The sequence below is a fragment of the Mytilus galloprovincialis genome, chromosome 14, assembly GCF_965363235.1.
Source record: "Mytilus galloprovincialis chromosome 14, xbMytGall1.hap1.1, whole genome shotgun sequence".
Taxonomy (NCBI): Eukaryota; Metazoa; Mollusca; class Bivalvia; order Mytilida; family Mytilidae; genus Mytilus; species Mytilus galloprovincialis.
In genome coordinates, this window is record NC_134851.1 from 71168080 (window position 1) to 71188212 (window position 20133).

General features: G+C 31.9%; 1 protein-coding gene across 1 annotated transcript in view; it reads left to right on the forward strand.

Annotated features, from left to right (window-relative positions):
* Window positions 1–17563: 17563 nt before the first annotated feature.
* The window catches only part of LOC143059837 (chitin synthase chs-2-like), a 29189-nt gene continuing 26619 nt past the window's right edge, over window positions 17564–20133 (forward strand). Inside the window, exon 1 of the mRNA XM_076233407.1 lies at window positions 17564–17645. Coding sequence (XP_076089522.1) covers window positions 17619–17645 — 27 coding nt within the window. The 5' untranslated portion in view covers window positions 17564–17618. The remainder of the gene's footprint in view (window positions 17646–20133) is intronic.

A 20133-nucleotide genomic window follows, 5' to 3' on the forward strand; every position in this document is an offset into this window, starting at 1 on the left:
GGTGTGGGAGTTTTGTTAAGAAATGCCACTGTAACCCGTATGTAGAGAAATACCATTGTAACCCGTATGTGGAGAAATACCATTGTAACCCGTATGTGGAGAACTATAACGTCAGGGAATAGCTAAACTTTGGAACTTTAAACTATCCGCCTCGATGATGCCCAAGTCATATTGTCACGTTTTTTTCTGATTTAATTTTTCATATTTGAACAAAGTTAAAGAAGTACAAATGTTACACAACACCTCCCATAGAATGAAGGACATAAACAGCCACTAAATAGCTACTGAAAAAGGTGAAAAAAATCCTCTTTCTCTTCCCTCTGAATAAATAAATAAATTGAATAATATGTATATAAAAATGTATTTTTTAAAATTTAAATCACGAGGCTTGTTTGTGACGTAATCACGTAAAAAAATTCGCCTTTTTTAAGGACGTTAAAAAGGGAAAATCAGAAGAAATGAAGAAAACTAGACGTCATATTTGAATTACGGCCAATCATTTGCCTGGTGAGACTAAACTTGTATCTAGATATCGAGACATGTGAGAAATTGCAAGAAAATTAAAGATAAATAAATAAAAATATAAATAAAAAAAAAGATAAGCAAAAAAGAAAGTAAGAAAAGAGAAAACGAAAAAGGAACAAAAGAAAATCAAATCAAATATATATCAAATTTATAAAACCTAAATACATGAAAAAGTAAGAGTTAAAGACAACAAAAAACAAAGCACTTTATTTTGTTACATCTTTATGTACTCTTCTGTACCTACGTGAATTATAAAAGATAAAGAGAGAAAAAAAAAATCCACAAAATTGTATTTAAAAAAATATGTTTGGCAGTTGTTTATTTGAGATATGAAGTTATACAAACATTGATATTCATTAAATGCGTTTTTCCTTTTAATTTGATTAACTGGATGAGAGACGTTTATCTTTGACCCAGTGGCAAATATTTCATACTTCTTTACTCATTATGTATCGTTTGTCCTTTTAATTTGATAAACTGGTTGGGAACGTTTATCCATGACCCAGTGTCAAATATTTCGGGACGAGAAAAAAATAACTATTAAATATCTGAAATTGAAGGCTCTATCAATGATATCAGGGCGATGAAGAATGGTAAATTTTGACAGTCATTTTTAAAATGAAGGTATCATGTTACAAATGTACATGGTGTATAGTTCAATGCTATTTTTATTTTCTCTATACCTCAGTTCTCGGCAACTATAATTTGTATATTTTGTTTTTTAATTGGAATACATTTCTTGTTTTTGTAATGTTTTGACGTTTTATCACCTCTCTCCTTGTTTCTGTCCTAATAAAGAATTCTCTAACAAGAACGTAAAGTTCAGATGGTTATAAATGCTATTTTCATTTGTGGTTTATCTTATTTACATCCCTTTTACGTAATCGCGGACATTTTGTGTCATTTCTGGTTGTCCAATAATAGCATATAAATACATGTATTCCGTGGATTTCAACGTCACTAAGATACCTAGGTTTGAAATATAAACTATGTTTCTGAGGAACAAGTATTAGTTTCTTTTTGGAGCTGGAGATCATGGCATTTCTTTTTTATATAGATTAGACCGTTGGTTTTTCCGATTGAATGGTTTTACACTAGTAAATTCGGGGGTCTTGTTTAAGTCCATCTTGAGTATTCATAAATGCTTGTACTAAAAGTTACGTAATGTATACTCCAGTTATCTTTCCTTTATTAATATTTTAAATAATAAATTCATTATAAAATATGAAAAAATGAGAAAACTATAAAAAACAGAAATTCTGTTTCCCAATGGAGACATTTGAATCAGTTGTAGGCTGGTTATCGTACGGCTAGAAGTTCTAAAGCTAGTTTTCAATGATAGCTTAACCATGTTCTTCTAAAATGTAATAATAAATACTTATACAAGAATTGATTATATAAAGATATATGCATTTGCAAAAAATGTGTAATCTGTGTTAAATAATATTAAATAAAGAAAGAAAGAATTCATGGTTTGAAGGACTATAGAAATGTATTCTGATGCAAAAAGTTAACTTGGGACATATAACGGGAAACTCGTGTTGTGTATTATCATGGCATTTTTCATCAGCTCTAGGTTCAACATCAGCCCAAGAGCCGCATGGCTCGAGGGCTGATGTTGATCGAGGGCTTATAATACATGCGATATGAAAAATGACATTATCATTTATCATATACTTCAACAATGGAGAAAATAACAGATTCATATATTAATCCTTTTACGTGGTTCCCAAATATAGAAGTTCAAAGAGTTAAAGTTCACGGACGTTGGATTCCAAATTTAGTCACTTCGATATGAAATCTTTCTATCATATGCCTCAACAGAGAAGAATAACATTTTAATACGGACAAATTGAAAAAAATAATTAAAAATAATTCAACAATATACATAATGAACACTGTTTGGAAAAATCAACTTTTTTTTTAAAGTAGCTTAAATTATGTTTGAAACGGTTTACAAATGCATTTATTTAATAATTTTGTTTGTTTGATTGTTTTTGTATTATTATTATATTACGTTCCCGCAATTTTAGCAAAAATTCAGTTTTACGTTTCCGCGCATTTTCGTGCATTACTTTTCCGAAAAAAAAATAGATATTACATTACCGCATTTTTACGTATATTTCACCTGTAAAAATGGAAATAATGATATTAAAGATGCACAAATGGGCCGGAATCGTTCCCATTTTAACTCCCAGTTCTATGCATGTCATCCAAGCATATTTATTTTTATGAACGTTTTGCAGAAGATTCGGTTTTTATTAGCGGTAGCACCAGTCCGTAACAATTTCCGCGAACGAAATAAATTCGTATCCGAACAGTATGTCTAGTATAGTAGAGAAGAGATTACGAGGTTAGACTTCATAAAGTCAGTTGACTACAAGTTTTCTGCTTTGACAAATATGCATTTAAACATGTGCTGTATAATAGTTTACTGACGTTTACTGTTTTATCTGTATACATGAACTTTTAGCGCTGAGTGAAAATTGACTTTTAATATGACCATGTATGACTTTTAATGTTGCTAAATTAATAGGTATATAACCCCAATCAACCGTTTTCTTTATAGAAAAATCTGAAACTGCACAAGAATTTTCCAATGTTGTCTTGAATATTATCAAAATGGACATCTTGTCTATCCAAATTTAACGTAACAAAACTGGATTTCTTTGGTATAAAGCGATGATATTTGATCGTTTTCTCGTTTGTTTTGTTTTATCATGTTTTCGTTTGTGCTTTTGGTGATTTTATAGCTGACTTTTTCACTGAAAACGAATTATTGATGTGTATTTCCGAATTTTCCAAGTATCACCAGAACGCCATGTGATAACGTTACGGAAAGGCATTTGATAACAGTCGAAGCATGTGATAAACTTTTCATATCAGCCCGCTAAGCATCAATTCGAAAAATATGGAATTTACGTTAATTTAATGCTATTATCATACAGTAAAAATCATATATTATTTAGTCTAAGTATATGATAATCATTTTTAGTATGTTATAATAATTTTCATTTGCAAAAAACACCCTATATATCATGGGTCAGGCAAACATATCTAATACAGATATTGAAGAACTACAAATATAATCATAGAAAATAGTTATAAATGGCAAAGATGAACATGGACCCCATTTTCACAATTCTAACGATTGCTTTATAAAGTCACCAACTTTTGTCAAAAGCTAAGATTCAGAATTTAAGAGTTGTTTAGCTGTAAAAGTGGTTGCTAATTTGTATAATCAGGATTTATATCATTAATCTATATTTACATGTAATTATTTCCGTCATTGTATTTTTTTGTTGCATTAAACAAATCACATATCGGGAATATAAGGCGATTTACTATTAAGTAGGAATACAATCAATTCCGATGAGGGTTTTCGTAAATTGTGCATCAGCCCAATAAATAAAAATCCAAACTGAACATAAAATATTTATAAAGGTCCAAATACGATCTATACAGTCCGCCAAAAGTTAAGCACCACCGAACTATAACTGGCAATTTTTTTTTAATTATTGCGAAAAAAATATTAATTGTTGGTGTTATGAATTATACCTTTAACATACACTTAGAAAATTCATTACGACCAAAAAGATTGAACTCCGATAAAGCAGTCAAGCAACCTCTTAACAAAGGTCATCTGCACGTTTACAAATACACTGTTTCTCCAGGTGGTCGTGTTAGTGTTCGTATATTGGTCCGTCGACTTCATAGAGGTAACCGAAGAGCAAGTCGTGGTGTATATATAGAGACCTGTACTTACGAGCAGGCACTCTACCGTCAGGTTTCAATGGGATAATGACTATCTATGCTTGAACATAAGAAGCTGATAAAATACTCATTGGTCAGATGGGAGTCAGTTTCTTTTATTGTCAGTAGACGCCATAATACGAATTTCGCGGGGAAACAAAAAGACCTATGACCAAAACAATGTTTGCACAAGGACTGCACTCAGTGCTGGTGGTGTTCCAATACAAGGTTAACTTGTTTCTTATACCGTTATAAGCTGGGTATGCATATTCTGCAGGGTAACATAAACGGACATACACCGATTTGGTGCCTTAAAACATTGTAGTCCCTCATTTTAATAATGCCCCACTTGCGTCAACATTGCCAAGACCCTTGTACATGGACGACAACGCTAGACCACACTGGGCAAGGATTTTAACCGAGTTCAAACAGCAACAAACCATTTACAATATTTTTGGGCCTTCCATGTCTCCATACATAAACCCTATCAAACATGTCTGAGATGCCATTGGTGGAAATCTCAATCGCAGATATCCACCTTCACAATATTTTCTTAATTTAAAAGTGGCATTTGTTGTTTAATGCAACAGATTTCCTCAACTAAAGTTTTAAAGGCTTGTACCGAGAATGATATACGTCGTGTTATGAAACTGTACCGGAAGAGAGCTTGTTACACATGCTATTGACTCAAATATTGACATTAATTTTGCCGAACATACCAAAGATTATGTGTAGAAAATTTTAATGATATAGGGTGATCAATTGTTGACAGCCGTGGTGTAGTGGTTAGTGCATCGGACTACTAACACAAAGGTTCCTGGTTCGATTCCCGTCTGGGATGAAAATTTCAGGAACTGAATTTTCGGCTCTCCCTTGACACCATTTGCGAGTATGGTCTCGAGGAAACGATGATAGTCCGTCGGAAGGGGATGATAAATGGCTGACCCGTGTTAAGAGAGAGCCATATCTCTTGCACGTTAAAGACACCCTTGTAGATTTCGAAAAAGAGCAGGCTAATGCCGTTACAAGGCAGCAATCGCACCCGCAAAGTGGAAAGGGATTAATATAAGTTGCAAAACTTGTTTCCCAATCCACTATAAATAAATATGTTTAAACTAATTGTTGTAAAAAAATAAAATCACAGTGAAACTTAAATTCCGTTTCTGAATTATGTAATTTACACTATTTCTTTGAACGAAAAAACCTACATGCATAGAACCTTCATAAGTGACCAAAATTGTATTTGTGGTTTCTGTATGGTATACATTAGCAAAATTGCTATATGATTGTTTTCTTTTTTTCGAGAAATAATTGATTTTTTAAATTTGAAAAAAAAATCAATGCAATAAAAATAGGTGGTGCTTTACTTTTGGCGGACTGTATATATAAATTAACTGTATAGATATACAATATATTATTAAATTGTTGCGAGTCTAGACTTGAAATCTGTAATCCAACCAGACTAGCAAATGAGACTGTCCACAACTTTCCAAACAATAACAAAACCTGTAAATGATTAAAAAACACTTTGATATTAGGCCAGGATTTTTTAATTTGTTGGTTTACGGATCCGCCGACCCGATTTTGCCGATTTCCAAAATAAAAATAAAATCGAATTTTCAGGCTTTTTTTTTATTCTCGCCGACCCTAAGAAATGCATTATCCCTGAAAAATAATTAAAATATCCTTTTTTATGAAATAAAATGCATTAATCACTAACAGAAGTGATGACACTTTCTGTTGTGAAAAATGAAACTTTCAGTTTACGTTTCTAAAAATAGACAAATCAATTATTAATGACCTTGAAAGGTTGTTTGCGCAAATAATTTTGCGGAACGAAACCTGTGTTTAAAACCAATTACACAATAAGTTCGTTTTCCTTATTTGTCACCAGTCCGTAAGATGCATGTTCTCATATAAATAGACTTGTCCAAATGTGGACAGGTGGAAGTTCAAGACATCAAGTTAAAATACTGAATTTTAACAAATCATTTGATATTTTCTTGTTTCATAGATAATAAAAAAATATCGTCCATTTGGATAATAAACGGGAATGCATGACAACAGATTATTTAACCTGATATTCTCGTTTTTCCAATGGACGAGTCTATTACGTTTTTGACACGTGTGTTGAAACTTATTTTCGTACGACGTTTTTACTTTTTTTTTCTTTATTAGTTTTCGTGCTTATTATTTTTCACCAAGTTTTGATTAAAAGCTAAGTCAAATAACTGACGTGAATCTGTTTTTCTTGTTTGTGAATTGACGATTTAATTTCGTCTTTGTCAGTGTACCCCCCCTTTTTTTACGGGAAATTATTAGACAATGTCATGCGATGTTTACAGCTGAGCAATAATAATTATCAAACTAAAATTTAAGAACGATGAAAAAATAGTATGACAAACATATGAGCCAGTCCATGCGAAAAGGTACAAAAACGAAAAATTTACGAAATTCTAAAAAGTGTGCATAATTATTGGTAGTAGACTTGTGATTTATAAAACACATTTACTTTCCCTCATATCATCAAGCTGTGAGCTACACGCACCTGCGAGTGTTGAGACCCCCCCCCCCCCCTAGTTTTATCAAGATTTTTAGTGAATTATTTCATATATTTCAATCATTTTCAAAGTAGAGTTTAAATGGCTTGATTTGCCAATTGATAACGTTAAACCTGGTAGCAGTGGGGATAAGGCTCTCGCTTACGATGCGGATATCAATGCAATCAAACCGGGCAACGGTTCGAATCCCGTGCAACTAAGGTTGATTTATATAATATTAAATTACTTAACGTGCAACTAAGGTTGATTTATATAATATTAAATTACTTAACTTAACTTAACTTAAATTTCAATTTCTAAAACACAAGATGTCATAGTTTTTGCATTTTCCCTCATGTTTTAATGTTGTCTTTCTTTCTTTAAACCTGTAGAACTGACGGAAATTATTGACTTTTGTCTCTGTAGTGTCATAATTTTTTGTAGTTTCTGGTCGGTATAGCATTAGTCCGGGGAACAAATGATTTTACACTTGCTCAAATACCAAAAATTCAGATATTTCTACGTCTTTTTCGGTTTTAGTTGACAAATTCGGGATAGAATTGACAATCTTATGAATGTTTACATTAATGTAATTTTTTTTCCGGATAAAATCGTTTTTCAAAAATACTATAACAAACTTTGATAACGTGTCCTGTAAAGTTTACCAAAAGGACTTTTTGTACCTTTTCGCATGGACTGGCTCATATATTAAAAAGGTGAAATATATTTTTATTTTGCATATCAGTTTTCTGTCTTGAAAGATCTTTTTTTTCTTTTTTTTCCCGACCGACCGACTCGACTTTTTCATGGAGAAAATCCGTAAACCAACAAATTAAAAAACCGTGGCCTTATTTTGAAATAACAAAAGACTTCATGACATGATAATTTGGACATTTTGCTGGTTTTTGTATATTTTATAACATCCCAAATCCTGTATTATTTAACGGAACGATTTTTAATTATGCAGGAAACACTTGTGTGTAGATTGAAGAGTATTGTCCCCTGATCCATATTCAACCAGCCAAATTTATCAGTCTGCGGTTGCAAACAAAATTTGATATGACAAAATACTTCCTTAATTTGGACGTGTGGCGGGGTTTTGTATAATTTATTGTTTCCTTACTCCTATAATTTTTTTTACGGAACGATATTTTAACTAGGTTTTTTCCTGCAGAATATTCAATGAGACAGATTTATTAGTCTGCGCTTGTTTTCTGCACGAAAAAGAAACACTAAAGGTTCATTAAAGGCTACCATTTAAATATCCGTCTGGACAACTGTACTACGAAATTCAATCTCTGTTTATCAAAGTTTGACACCAAACATTGTAATTTAATAACTGTCCGTCTTCAGTCGCCAATAATCAAAGTTATTAATCCGCAATCAGAATGTCTTTTGTTGTATGTTCGTGATAACCGAATCACACAATTTTTAAATTAACATTCCGCAGGTGCTGAGTAAGGGAAAGATTTTAAGGCGCGGATACAGAAGTGTTTTAGTTGTTACAAACCTCACACAAACTTGAGAGTTTGATGTACACAGATAAAACTCCAGTTAATTATTTTCTTGATAAGAAGAAGTTACGTTTGAAATAGTTGATTAGCAGACGACATTTTGCTAGTTACATGTATAAAAACATCATATTGATAAAGTTCTTTATTAGTTTTGTTGTGAAGCTTTAAGGTGGTACCTAACACTACAGGGAGATAACTCTGTAAAGTCAGCTAAACGTTTTAATTACGTTGTGTTGTAAAAGGAATATTAAGCTTCTCAATGATCAAAATTGATGTTTGTCAAACTGCTATATAACCAGTGTAATTTTTCTGACAAAACGGTTGGTTCAAAATTTTTAATTTTTTTTATATTTTCGTTAAAGAGTCAAAGTAAATATTTTGACAAAATTTTATGAAAATTAAACGAGTCAAATTAATTTTAGTGAAAGTGTTGGGTACCACCTTAAAGATAACCAAACAAAAGTGTTTGTATTTTATCAGAATGGTATAAACCGGTTAAAGGAGTTGATACATTTTTTAAGTACTCTAGCTGAAGTAGTTTTTTTTTTTTTTTTTTTTTAGCAAAAACTAAACGAATGAATAAATAAATAAATAAATACATTGGTGGGCTGTTTTTTTGCTATAGGTACGATTGTTGTTTCTTTGACACATTCCCCATTTTCATTCTCAATTATAAATCAACCAATAAATCAAATAAAAAAATCAATCAATCATAGATAAAGAAATATAATCAAAATCAATAAATGCCTGTTTTCAAAAAGATTGTAATATATGACTAACCTTACAAAACACTACACAAATTATTTCACATAATTTCAGAAAAAAGTTTTTTTTTCTCTGATATACTTCATCTTTCATAAACTGACATTAGCATACCCGACATCACATTGTCTGTAAATAAGTTACGTCTTGAATATCTATGAAATACTGGCCACTGGACAATAAGCTAACAACAAGCAATCAACTGATTTGACAAAAAGTTGTAACGATTTTGTTTACTATGATTATTCGGCAGAAATGTGCCCATTTTAGTCATATAGCTGTCTCCGTGTTTCGGTACTTTTCTATGAGCATTCAATTTCTAAAGAAGGTTTTGGTACTTTATTAGTACCTATTATTATTTATGGTGGTCATATTTGCAATTGTCGCACGACGATTGTTCAATTATTCGATTTCGTTTTCATCCCAAAAGGGTATACATAAAACATTGGAAAATATCCTTTTTATAAAGTATTTGTGTATCTAGCTCGACAAAAAAATAAATATATAAAATACCATTTTATTTGATGCACTGGAATCTCAGATCGAACCAATGTGAATCTCACTCAACCAACCCAACTACCACCCTTTCAACCTTTCCATCCCCAAGACACACAATCCCCGGAAAAACAATTCTGTAATTTAATAAAAAAAAAAATGAAACTTTATAAATGTTATACTAGGATTTCTGATAATTAAAGTTCTTAATGTACATGTTTGCATCTGTCCTAAATCAGGATCATGTCGTTTTGTGGTTGTCGCTTGTTGATGTGTTTTTACATTATACCGTTTGTTTTACTGTTTTAATTGTTTTACATTAGTAATGTTGGGGTCCTAATAGCTTTTTGTTCGGTGTGAGCCAAAGCTCCGTGTTGAAGGCCTTACTTTAACCACCTATAATGGTTTACTTTTTACCAATTGCGACTTGGATGGAGAGTTGTCTTATATGCAAACATACCACATCTTCTTATATAAAACTACATAGCATGTTCATTTTTAAATTTTCAAACAAGGTAATATTTCTGTATCTATGTCAACTATAGGCCTTCTTCCTGGTCCTTTTACTCTGTTTCCGGAAATGGTATATGACTTGTTGGTTGCGCGAGAATGATAGAGGGTCTGGATTGGGGGTGGACAGAATAGAGAATAATGATCAAAATGTACAAAATAGAGGGTTAATGAAATGTACAGAATCGAATACAAAAGGCCAAAAAAATAGATAAAGAAAAGAGAATATAGTGATGCTTGAATAAACAGATAGAGCATAACGGGCAAAGTTTATGAAAAATATAGAAGAACGACATAAAAACAAACGAATGCAGACTGAAATGAAGGACCCCTACCACACCCTCAATATAAGTTTCAGAGATGCTTTGCTTCTTTATCAAATGTTTATTTAGTATTTCTTTCTTTCATCGTTTAAGAAACATTGTTGATTTTAAATGACGCATCAGATTTTTCAAGTCAGGTAGGTCATGCGATTTTAGAAATTAAAAAAAAATATAAGTAGTATAATCTAAGGGCGGACCCAGGAGTTGAGGTTAGCCTGGGGCGCAAACTTAAATAAGGCGAAAATGTTTTGAGGTAAAATGATCGTATCTTCTTATTTCTATATTGAAGCGAAGATCATCACGTTTGAAAACGGTATTGCAAATCAATATATAGTTGTGTCTTGAATATGCATGAACCATCTCTAAATGGGTGTTCAAAAGGATAATATAAAGTTGTTCAATAGTTATCAAAGGTACCAGGATTATAATTGGGTACGCCAGACGCGCGTTTCGTCTACACAAGACTCAACAGTGACGCTTATATCAAAATAGCCAAAAGAGCATTGAGGATCCAAAATTTCAAAAAGTTGTGTCAAGTAAGGCTAAGGTAATTTATGCGTGGGAAAAGAAATTCCTTGGTCTTCCGAAAATTTCAAAGTTTTTTAAACAGGAAATTTATAAGACACATGTGTATTGAAAACAGACAGTACATGAACTATACACAAGTATCTTTTAGTTTGAATAGACTATCTAGTATTTTGAATCACTATTTTTATATTATCACCTTTTGATTCCGACGTAAATGATTTTTTTGACAGGTTACCTACCCTGAGGTATAACATTCTGTTACTCTGTATAAGTCAGAGCAATTAAAAGAAGTAAACCAAGCTTACCATTCATATTTTAGTTTTTCACTGGTATATTCATACTGATGGTACCAAATTATTCACTTCCGCTTGATATTTTCAAGCACAGTTAAAAACAATCTCCGTACAGCGCTCGTTTCCTTTCCGTATACTTAGTTCACTACATATTTAGTGTAGTGATACGAAGTAAGTACGGAACGGATGTGAGCTCTGCGCCGGAGATTGAGTTAAAAACAGTTTCTTTTTAATTTTTTAATTTATAAAATATCGTATTTGATTAAACTGGCTATTCAAAATCTGTTTTTCACCTCATTATTATATAGGATTTGAAATGTATTTTTCAAATAATGATTCAACAAGTGTGATCGCCGCAGACAAATTAAAAAAAGTTGAAAGTTAAGGTGTCTGGCCCAAAACAACCAAACATTATAGTATATGACAGCACATGCTGCCTATGACAGCTTTACCCGGCCACGTCCACTTATATTTTTGTCCATCTGATGAGTTAAGCCTTTTTCAACTGATTTTTATACTTCGTTCTTATGTTGTACTGTTATACCACTGTCCCAGGTTAGGGGAGGGTTGGGATCCCGCTAACATGTTTAACCCTGCCACATTATTTATGTATGTGCCTGTACCAAGTCAGGAGCCTGTATATTCAGTGGTTGTCGTTTGTTTATGTGTTACATATTTGTTTTTCGTTCATTTTTTTACATTAATAAGGCCGTTAGTTTTCTCGTTTGAATTGTTTTACATTGTCTTATCGGGGCCTTTTATAGCTGACTATGCGGTATGGGTTTTGCTCATTGTTGAAGGCCGTACGGTGACCTATAGTTGTTAATGTCTGTGTCATTTTGGTCTTTTGTGGATAGTTGTCTCATTGGCAATCATACCACATCTTCTTTTTTATATTTACATAAGGCGTACAAAATTAAAAACTTACTAAGAAAAGAATCAACATAATAAAAAGGGGAATATTTATTTGATCGTAATGTCTTGGTTTTAGTACCAAAAGAGGGGCGAAAAATACCACAGGGACAGTCAAACTCAGATCGAAATTTAACAATATATGAATTGTTTTGTGTGTAGTTTCGGTAGACGATTTTTAAATTCCTAAAGTTAAAGACAAATTAGATTATAAATTCAAGGAATTAAGTATTCTTTTTTTCAAATCCTTATTTTGGTATGTATCGTTTCATTTAAATGATATCTATGATGAGATTAATATAAAATGGGATTGTAAATACTATGACCAAACGAGCGATGTGCATATATATCTGATCACGTCATAAGGAGACGTACGTCAGAGATACATCGGCATGTTTGACGCATATATAGTCCCTTTAAATGTCTAATCCGTAATCTTAAATCTCGCGTTCTAAAATTTGACCTAATATAATTTTCCCTCACCTATTTTAATTCAATATTTCTGTAGATAAAATACGCTATTTCATGTCGCCAGTGATATTTGATTATAGCTTAGAAGGTATTTTACTAAATAAATACTATTAATGTTAATAAAGTATGTTGACTGTTATAGAGTTATATCAAACAGATTAATATGAAAACAAATTTAATATTCAACAACTCTGTATGTCTTTCTGACATTTTGGTTCAAAGAATATTTTATTCAATATATAATGCCTTTTCTGGTATATACCGGGTATGAGCATTGTAACACATGTCATTGACATCTGTCAGATGCGAGAGCCTCGTGATGCATTGTATCTAAATGTGTGTTTTTGATTCTTGTTTCATTGCCGATTTATTTTCGTATGGTCCACAACCCTTTATATACACAACCTATTATGAAATAAATATCTTTTGTTAATCTCTTAAAAGTCCTCAGTAGTTTACTAGTTAAAAAGAGGAAAATGAAATATAATAAGTCTTTGTTGTTCTGGTAATTTTTTGCGTTATACTAATTTGTCTGGTGACCAAATGCTTTGAAAAATAACGAAAACAGTTGATCATCGGAAATAAGTATAGCAATACAAGCTATTTTGATTAGATTATCCAAGGCTCCATGTTGAAGGCCGTACATTGACCTATAATGGTTTACTTTTATAAATTGTTATTTGGATGGAGAGTTGTCTCATTGGCTCTCACATCACATCTTCCCATATCTATCTAGTTAAGTATGAACGCTACCAACTCAAACTTGAGTATAATAATTTTTAAATTATTTTATAAATCAACGCGTTTTAGATGACATGCGTCATAACGTGTCCTGTACGGTTTTGTGCAGGAACAAGAGATTGATAGCCACATTTTAGGTGTTTAAATGGTTTTTTTTTCTGAAAATATATATTTGTATGTGTTGTTGCCTTGTTAAATTATTGTCGTATCGTTTTCAACTATCTTTATCTAGAAACATCTCATAAGTTATTATCTTGTGATAATCTCTGTTATTTTCTCCCCGTATTTTATTGATAAATTAATTTAGGTTTTGACAGTCAACATTATAGGATTATTTAAGCGGTATGTTTCTGACCTGACCGAAGCAATAAAAAGCGAGATCTAAGATCAGTGGAACAGACTTTTCGAATATGTGTATATCGGTTGATTGCGTTTTATATGAAATCTTTTGGACTAACCATAAAGATTATATTACCAATACAATAATATTTCCTGTTAAATGTTTGTATAGAATTAAACAAATGTATAGTTCGGTTATTATCACGAGACAATAAATTATCTATGTTCCGCATCTTCTATTATCCTATTCTTATTTGAAGAAAAAGAAAAAAAAACGACAAAACAAAACAACCTTTAATTCCTAAATTCTATGCCATTTGGTTTTTGGTAGATATTTGTCGCATTGGCAATCACTTATTAGTCCTTATTAACTAATGAGGGGCCTGATGGGGGGTCTCATCACGATTCACGAGTTGATTTTTTTGTCAATCACGATTCACAGAAAATAAATTTCCATTATCACGGATCACAAAAATATAAAAAAAAAATCTGTAGAAATACGGATAATGATAGCGATAACGAAGAACAAAAAATAACTAATATGACATACACGTCTTTTTAAGAGAATAAACAATGGTTTATGAACCGTAAGAAGAACAAAAATGAGTCGTTATTAACTGATAGAAATTGATTAAACTGCCTCTAACAAACGTCAAAGCAAACTGATAGTATAGAGTTACTTCCCTGTATACCGATTCTTCGCCCCCTATATATTTGTATGTTCACTTTGATAAGATCAAGTACTGTATCTACAACTTGAATGAAATAATTCCAAGGTTACACCCTACCTGAATTTAAAACCATTTAAGAATCAAATTCTGTCAATAATCCAATTTGCAATTTCGACTGCAATTTACAAATGCTTAGTATTTAAAAACACAGCAATATATTTGATTAAATTAGTTTGTTTGTAATTTGTTTGTTGAAATTGCAGTGAAACTTTCCGATTGAATGTATTTCTTTTTAAAGTTAATGGTAATTATACATAATGATGTTATTTATGTCTAAGTGCCAAACTGTAAATAAAAATAAAATACAAAATGGAATAACAAGTAAATTCTAGCTGCTTTCTTCCTGTACACAGTCACTACACAGATTGGGAATACCAAGTTCCTATATCCAAACATAATAAAATGAACAAAAATTAAAGCTTTGATGCCTTTTAAAGAATAAGTAAGTTGTTACTCTTGATCAAATTTTAATCAGCTACATAAAAGATATGTGTACATATTAACTTACATAATTATCCAATTTCTCGTGTAGTACACAATTTTCATTGGCAAATAAAATTGAGAATGGAAATGGATAATGTGTCAAAGAGACAACAACCCGGCCATAGAGCAGAAAACAGCCGAAGTCTTCAACACAGCTAGAAAATTCCGGTCCCGGAGGCGGGCTTCAGCTGATTCCTTAACAGAAATGTGTACTACAAATGTAGTTCATTGAAAATAGGAATCATACTAAACCCCAAAACATATAACATGAAATACTGCTTCACTTTAGCAAAAACCAGCATTGTAAAATATAAAAAAAGAAGATGTGTTATGATTGCCAATGAGACAACTATCCGCAAGAGACCAAAATGACACAGACATTAACAACTATAGGTCACCATACGGCCTTCAACAATGAGCAAAGCCCATACCGCATAGTCAGCTATAAAAGGTCCCGATAAGACAATGTAAAACAATTCAAACGAGAAAACTAACGGCCTTATTTATGTAAAAAATGAACGAAAAACACATTTAACAGAACACAGACGTTTGTTGTTCTTTTGCAAATTTCAGATCGTCAATATTGGTTTTCAGATATGATATTGTCAAGTCCTTTTTAGGGTCCCAATTTAGGTAGTTACTGTAACACATTTTAAATGTTATATACCGATTGGGAAAAGGGGGCATCAATAATTCAAAATTAGGAGTTGAACTTTAGCAATATTTGAAGCTCCATAAGAAAGCAAGCAGATAGCTGTGTATATTAATTTAGTAATCGTTCTTAACCTCAGATCAGAACCTTTAAAGGTAAAGTATACCGTGGACATACTTCGCTGTCCTGATATACGAGTTTCCTCCTCTAAAATCATTGGTCCCGAACGCCCCTGTTGATAGTCTAAATGTAGTTATGTGTTCCATGCATTTCAGGATGTTGTTACATGTATGTAAAATTCTGTAGGTGACCCTTAAATCATTAATCCCAAAGGCACCTGGGGATAGTTATGCAGTTAAATGTTCCGTGAAATTATGTTGTTACATGTATGTAAGATAATTCTGCATGTGCCCTCTGAAATCATTAGTCCCGAACGCATCTGCTGACAGTAATCCATGCATATACGTCGTTACTCATGAATGTTAAGTATTTCTGCAGGAGTACTTATAAAAACATATTACAGTTATACAGATGTCATAAGTTATTAAAAGGTTACGCCTTTCATCAGAAGAGAAAGTGTGGTATTTTGTCAACTATTCCACTACTGTAGAGACTAAAGACATACTTATACAAATATTATACGCCAACTCATTTTATTAATCGTAAGTTGCATATCATAAATACCATGTATCATCAAACGCCATTAGAAAGTGTCCATATCTACCGGTAGATTAATCGTCGGCAATCCTTTTATTGGATTAATCTACTGTTTTAAAGTTAGACCACATTTGACACGTGAAATACAGATTAACAAGATATGGTACGTTTAAAAAAAATATCTATTTAATTATTTCATTGTAGCCTCCGTCAACGTTAACTGGATCCAGAACGAGGCTGATGATACTGTACACCTGATGACAAAGATATTTACATCGTGATGGAGTAAAAGATACCGCCCTCAAAATAGTTCCGTTTGTAACTAAAGCTCTATTTACAAACATTTCTCCGCCCTAACAAACTTTCGCCATTTTATACCAAAATGGACCCTAACAATATAAATATTCATCCTTCGGAGGTGACAGCCAAGAAGACATTAAAATGGTGAGGCGTAAAATTATTCAACATTTAGTCATAATCATAAACATTGGTACGCATATTTTTTTTTTCGGAAATGATTTTGAAATAAATAGGAAATACTTGTTAGAATTTAATCAAATGAATATTTCGTTTGTTCCGAATAGAAGAATAAATTGTAAACTTTGTATTTTATCACTTATTTGTAAATGTTTACGGAAGAGACAGTAAACGAGTAAGTTCATGTTGAAGGAATTAGAAAAAAAAATCTATTTGAACTTTTAAAAATTTCAAATAACTGAAAAGTAATTGCTGATATGTTACTCAAGTTTATAAAAATACGAACAATCTCAAACATAAGTGTAGACTTATATACATTTTTCGGTTCCAGTTTTTGTTGTTTAAAAATTGACCCTGTTTCATTGATATTTGCATTCAATGATTGTTCGTCTGCTTCAAAGTAATTCGGATCCGCATTTCCAACAAGGACTATATTAATTTTTTTTTAGTTACGACAGCAACTGAATTTAATTTGTACAAATGTGTAGAAATGTACAACATACATGTACATAATAGGAATACAATTATTTACGCCAAATGCTAGTTTCGTTTACAAAAGACCCGCCAATGGCTTTCGAATCAAAAAAGGGCCAAATAAAGCACGAAATTGAAGAGCAAAAGGACAGTGTTTCAAGGATTACTAAACATAAAAGCTACAGGACACTAGAGAGGATTAATGCTAATTCATAATTGATGACACTCACGTGCGTTTATCCAAAAAAAAAAGACATTATAAAATCTGTCATGGGCAGTACCAACACTTCCATAAAAACCGGAAGTAAAATATAGTGCTCCGAAAGAGTAAGTTAATGTTGCTCTGTATGCGGTTCCGGCATTTGTAAATCTTTTATTTTGTATTCAATTTTGTGTTTTAGGACTTTCGGGTACAAACAGAAGTACCAAATAACCAACATGTCAGCAATATACAACAATGTTCAGGTAAGAAATTTGTTGTTACAAAATATCTGAGACTGTACATCGAGGAGGGGTGGGGTCCTTCATTTTTTTTTTTTTTTTTTTTTTTTTTGTGATATTTTTGGTCATTTTTCTTTATATGTTTTTGCAATTATTCTCTATTCTTTATATTTAAGCCCCATTTTGTTATCTGTTCCTTATTTATTTGACCTGTTTTTCTCTTATTCTTTTAATTTTTTATTCTTTATTTTTCTGCATTTTTTTTTACCATTTACTCTCTATTCTGTAAACTCAATCCACACCCTCATATATTCAATTCGTTACACTGTGCAAAGATTTTACATTAATGATGTAATGTCTTTGCTTTTGTTAGAAAACAAATTCTGAAAGAAAAATTGTTTGTCAGAGAAAGAAAAGTAGAATTTAGTTGTTTTCTATTGAGAATAAGGTAAAAATTAAGAATAACATTGAATCGAATATTGTATGTTTTTTTTATTGAGAAACATAGTTGCATTTTATCTTATCAAAATCAAAAAAAAAATACGTTTGTCTAGAAAAAGACAATAAAAAATTATCTTTTTTTCTTAACTTTTTTTTTAAACTTGCCGTACAATTTTCAATATGAATCCTTTTTTTAATATTTTTGTTCTTGTGCAAGACAATGACTTTTGTAATAAATCTGCTACAGGGAAAGAAATTCATTTATGAAGCAAAAAACTGTTTGATTAATGTTTGAAAAATTCAAAAATAATTGCTATTGAGACAGTTACAGTCACAATATAGTTTTCTAAGTAAATCTGAGACTGTTTTACTATCAAATATATTGTATGTTACTTTAAATTTTTAGAAAAAGCACTGTTAATTGTTTTTTTTTTAACAAAACAAGAATGTGTCCCTAATGTAGTACACGGATGCCTCATCCGCATTATAATTTTTATGTTCAGTGGACCTTGAAAATATGGGATAAGAACTCTAATTTGGTATCCAAATCAGGGCCGTAACTAGCCTCTTCTAATAGTGAGGCAAAATATATTCACCTTTTCAACGGGCCATAATTGTATATTGTTTTGCTTATCAGATCATCGACATAATTATGTCATGGTCTTATGTCATGTGACGAGGGGTTTGGGGGCCGCTCAAGGTCCCCAGAAGCTCTGAGAAAAATTACGAAAAATCGTGCATTCTGAAAGTTTCCCGGACTCTTTCTGACATTAAAATGCAATTTATTGTTGCTATTATCCGACCATTATCTGGTCTTAAAGCAAGAACATAGATTCATTGTGATTTAAGACTTTTAGGTTTTATGGAAAACATTAAAAGACCGATATGTAGGATAAAGCAAAAATCGCAATTCTCATAATCATTAATACAGGATCTGTCTGTCTGTTTTTGTCTTAATTGTATTGTGCTTAGACTGTGGTTATTTTTTTATGTCTAGATTTGAATATAGTGACAGATTGTACTTTAAGTACTAGTACGGCTTCAGTCTACACTAGGGACCATCTTGACCCTGTTTTACGGTATTACTGATTCTTTTATTGTTGAAGACCCTCCAGCAACTTGACCATTGTCTTTTAGATTTTTTCTATGCATTGACTCTGTGTGATTATGTTTCGTGCACATTTACTCCATATTCCTTTATTTTCTGTTAGAGGGTCTGAACATGACTTAATGCAAGTTAATCCTTTCAATGGAAAAGGTCATATGGCAATACATTATTATTATTTTTGCAAATTATTTGAATCCGGGAAATTGGTGACCTTACTTTTATTTAAACTATGTCAGCTTTCTAGTTTTATCTACCCCCCAAAAAAGCCAGTTTTGTATTCTTTGATATCAAATTCAATTCTCCATGTAGAAACGACCATTTTTTTCTGTGTCTTGTAGCATCGTATATTCTTAAAATATTTTCTCTCACTATATCTGGACATCGGTGGGCATGCAACATTGCAAAACCACACGTTTACAAATGAAAATCATCACTCAGACTATAGTCATAAAGTAGGACAATAAATGAACAAAAGACAAACCCGGGACAGTCACATAGAAGTACAAACAAAAAACCATCAACTCTGAAAACTAAAAGCTAAATAGAAACATGCAGGGGCGACACCAGAGAGTGAAGAGAACTTGCTTCTTGCTAGACACTTTCCTTGAAAACAATTTGATATTAAGACAATCTTTTGTTTAAGTTTTTTTTTTTGAAATTTCTAACATGAGGCATTTGCCTCATTTGCCTCAATGTAGTTACGGCCCTGCAAATTAGAAAAACCATATCATAAGGAACATGTGTAATAAGTTTTAAGTTGATAGGACTTCAAGTTCATCAAAAATGACCTCGACCAAAAAATTTAACCTGAAGCGGAACAGACGGACGAACTGACGAACGGACGCACAGACCAGAACACATAATGCTAATAGATAGGTCATAAAAATAATATTCTCCAAATTTTATACATGCCCTTGTTTATTTTTGAGATCTCTTATTGATGTGATCGGTGATTTACAACTG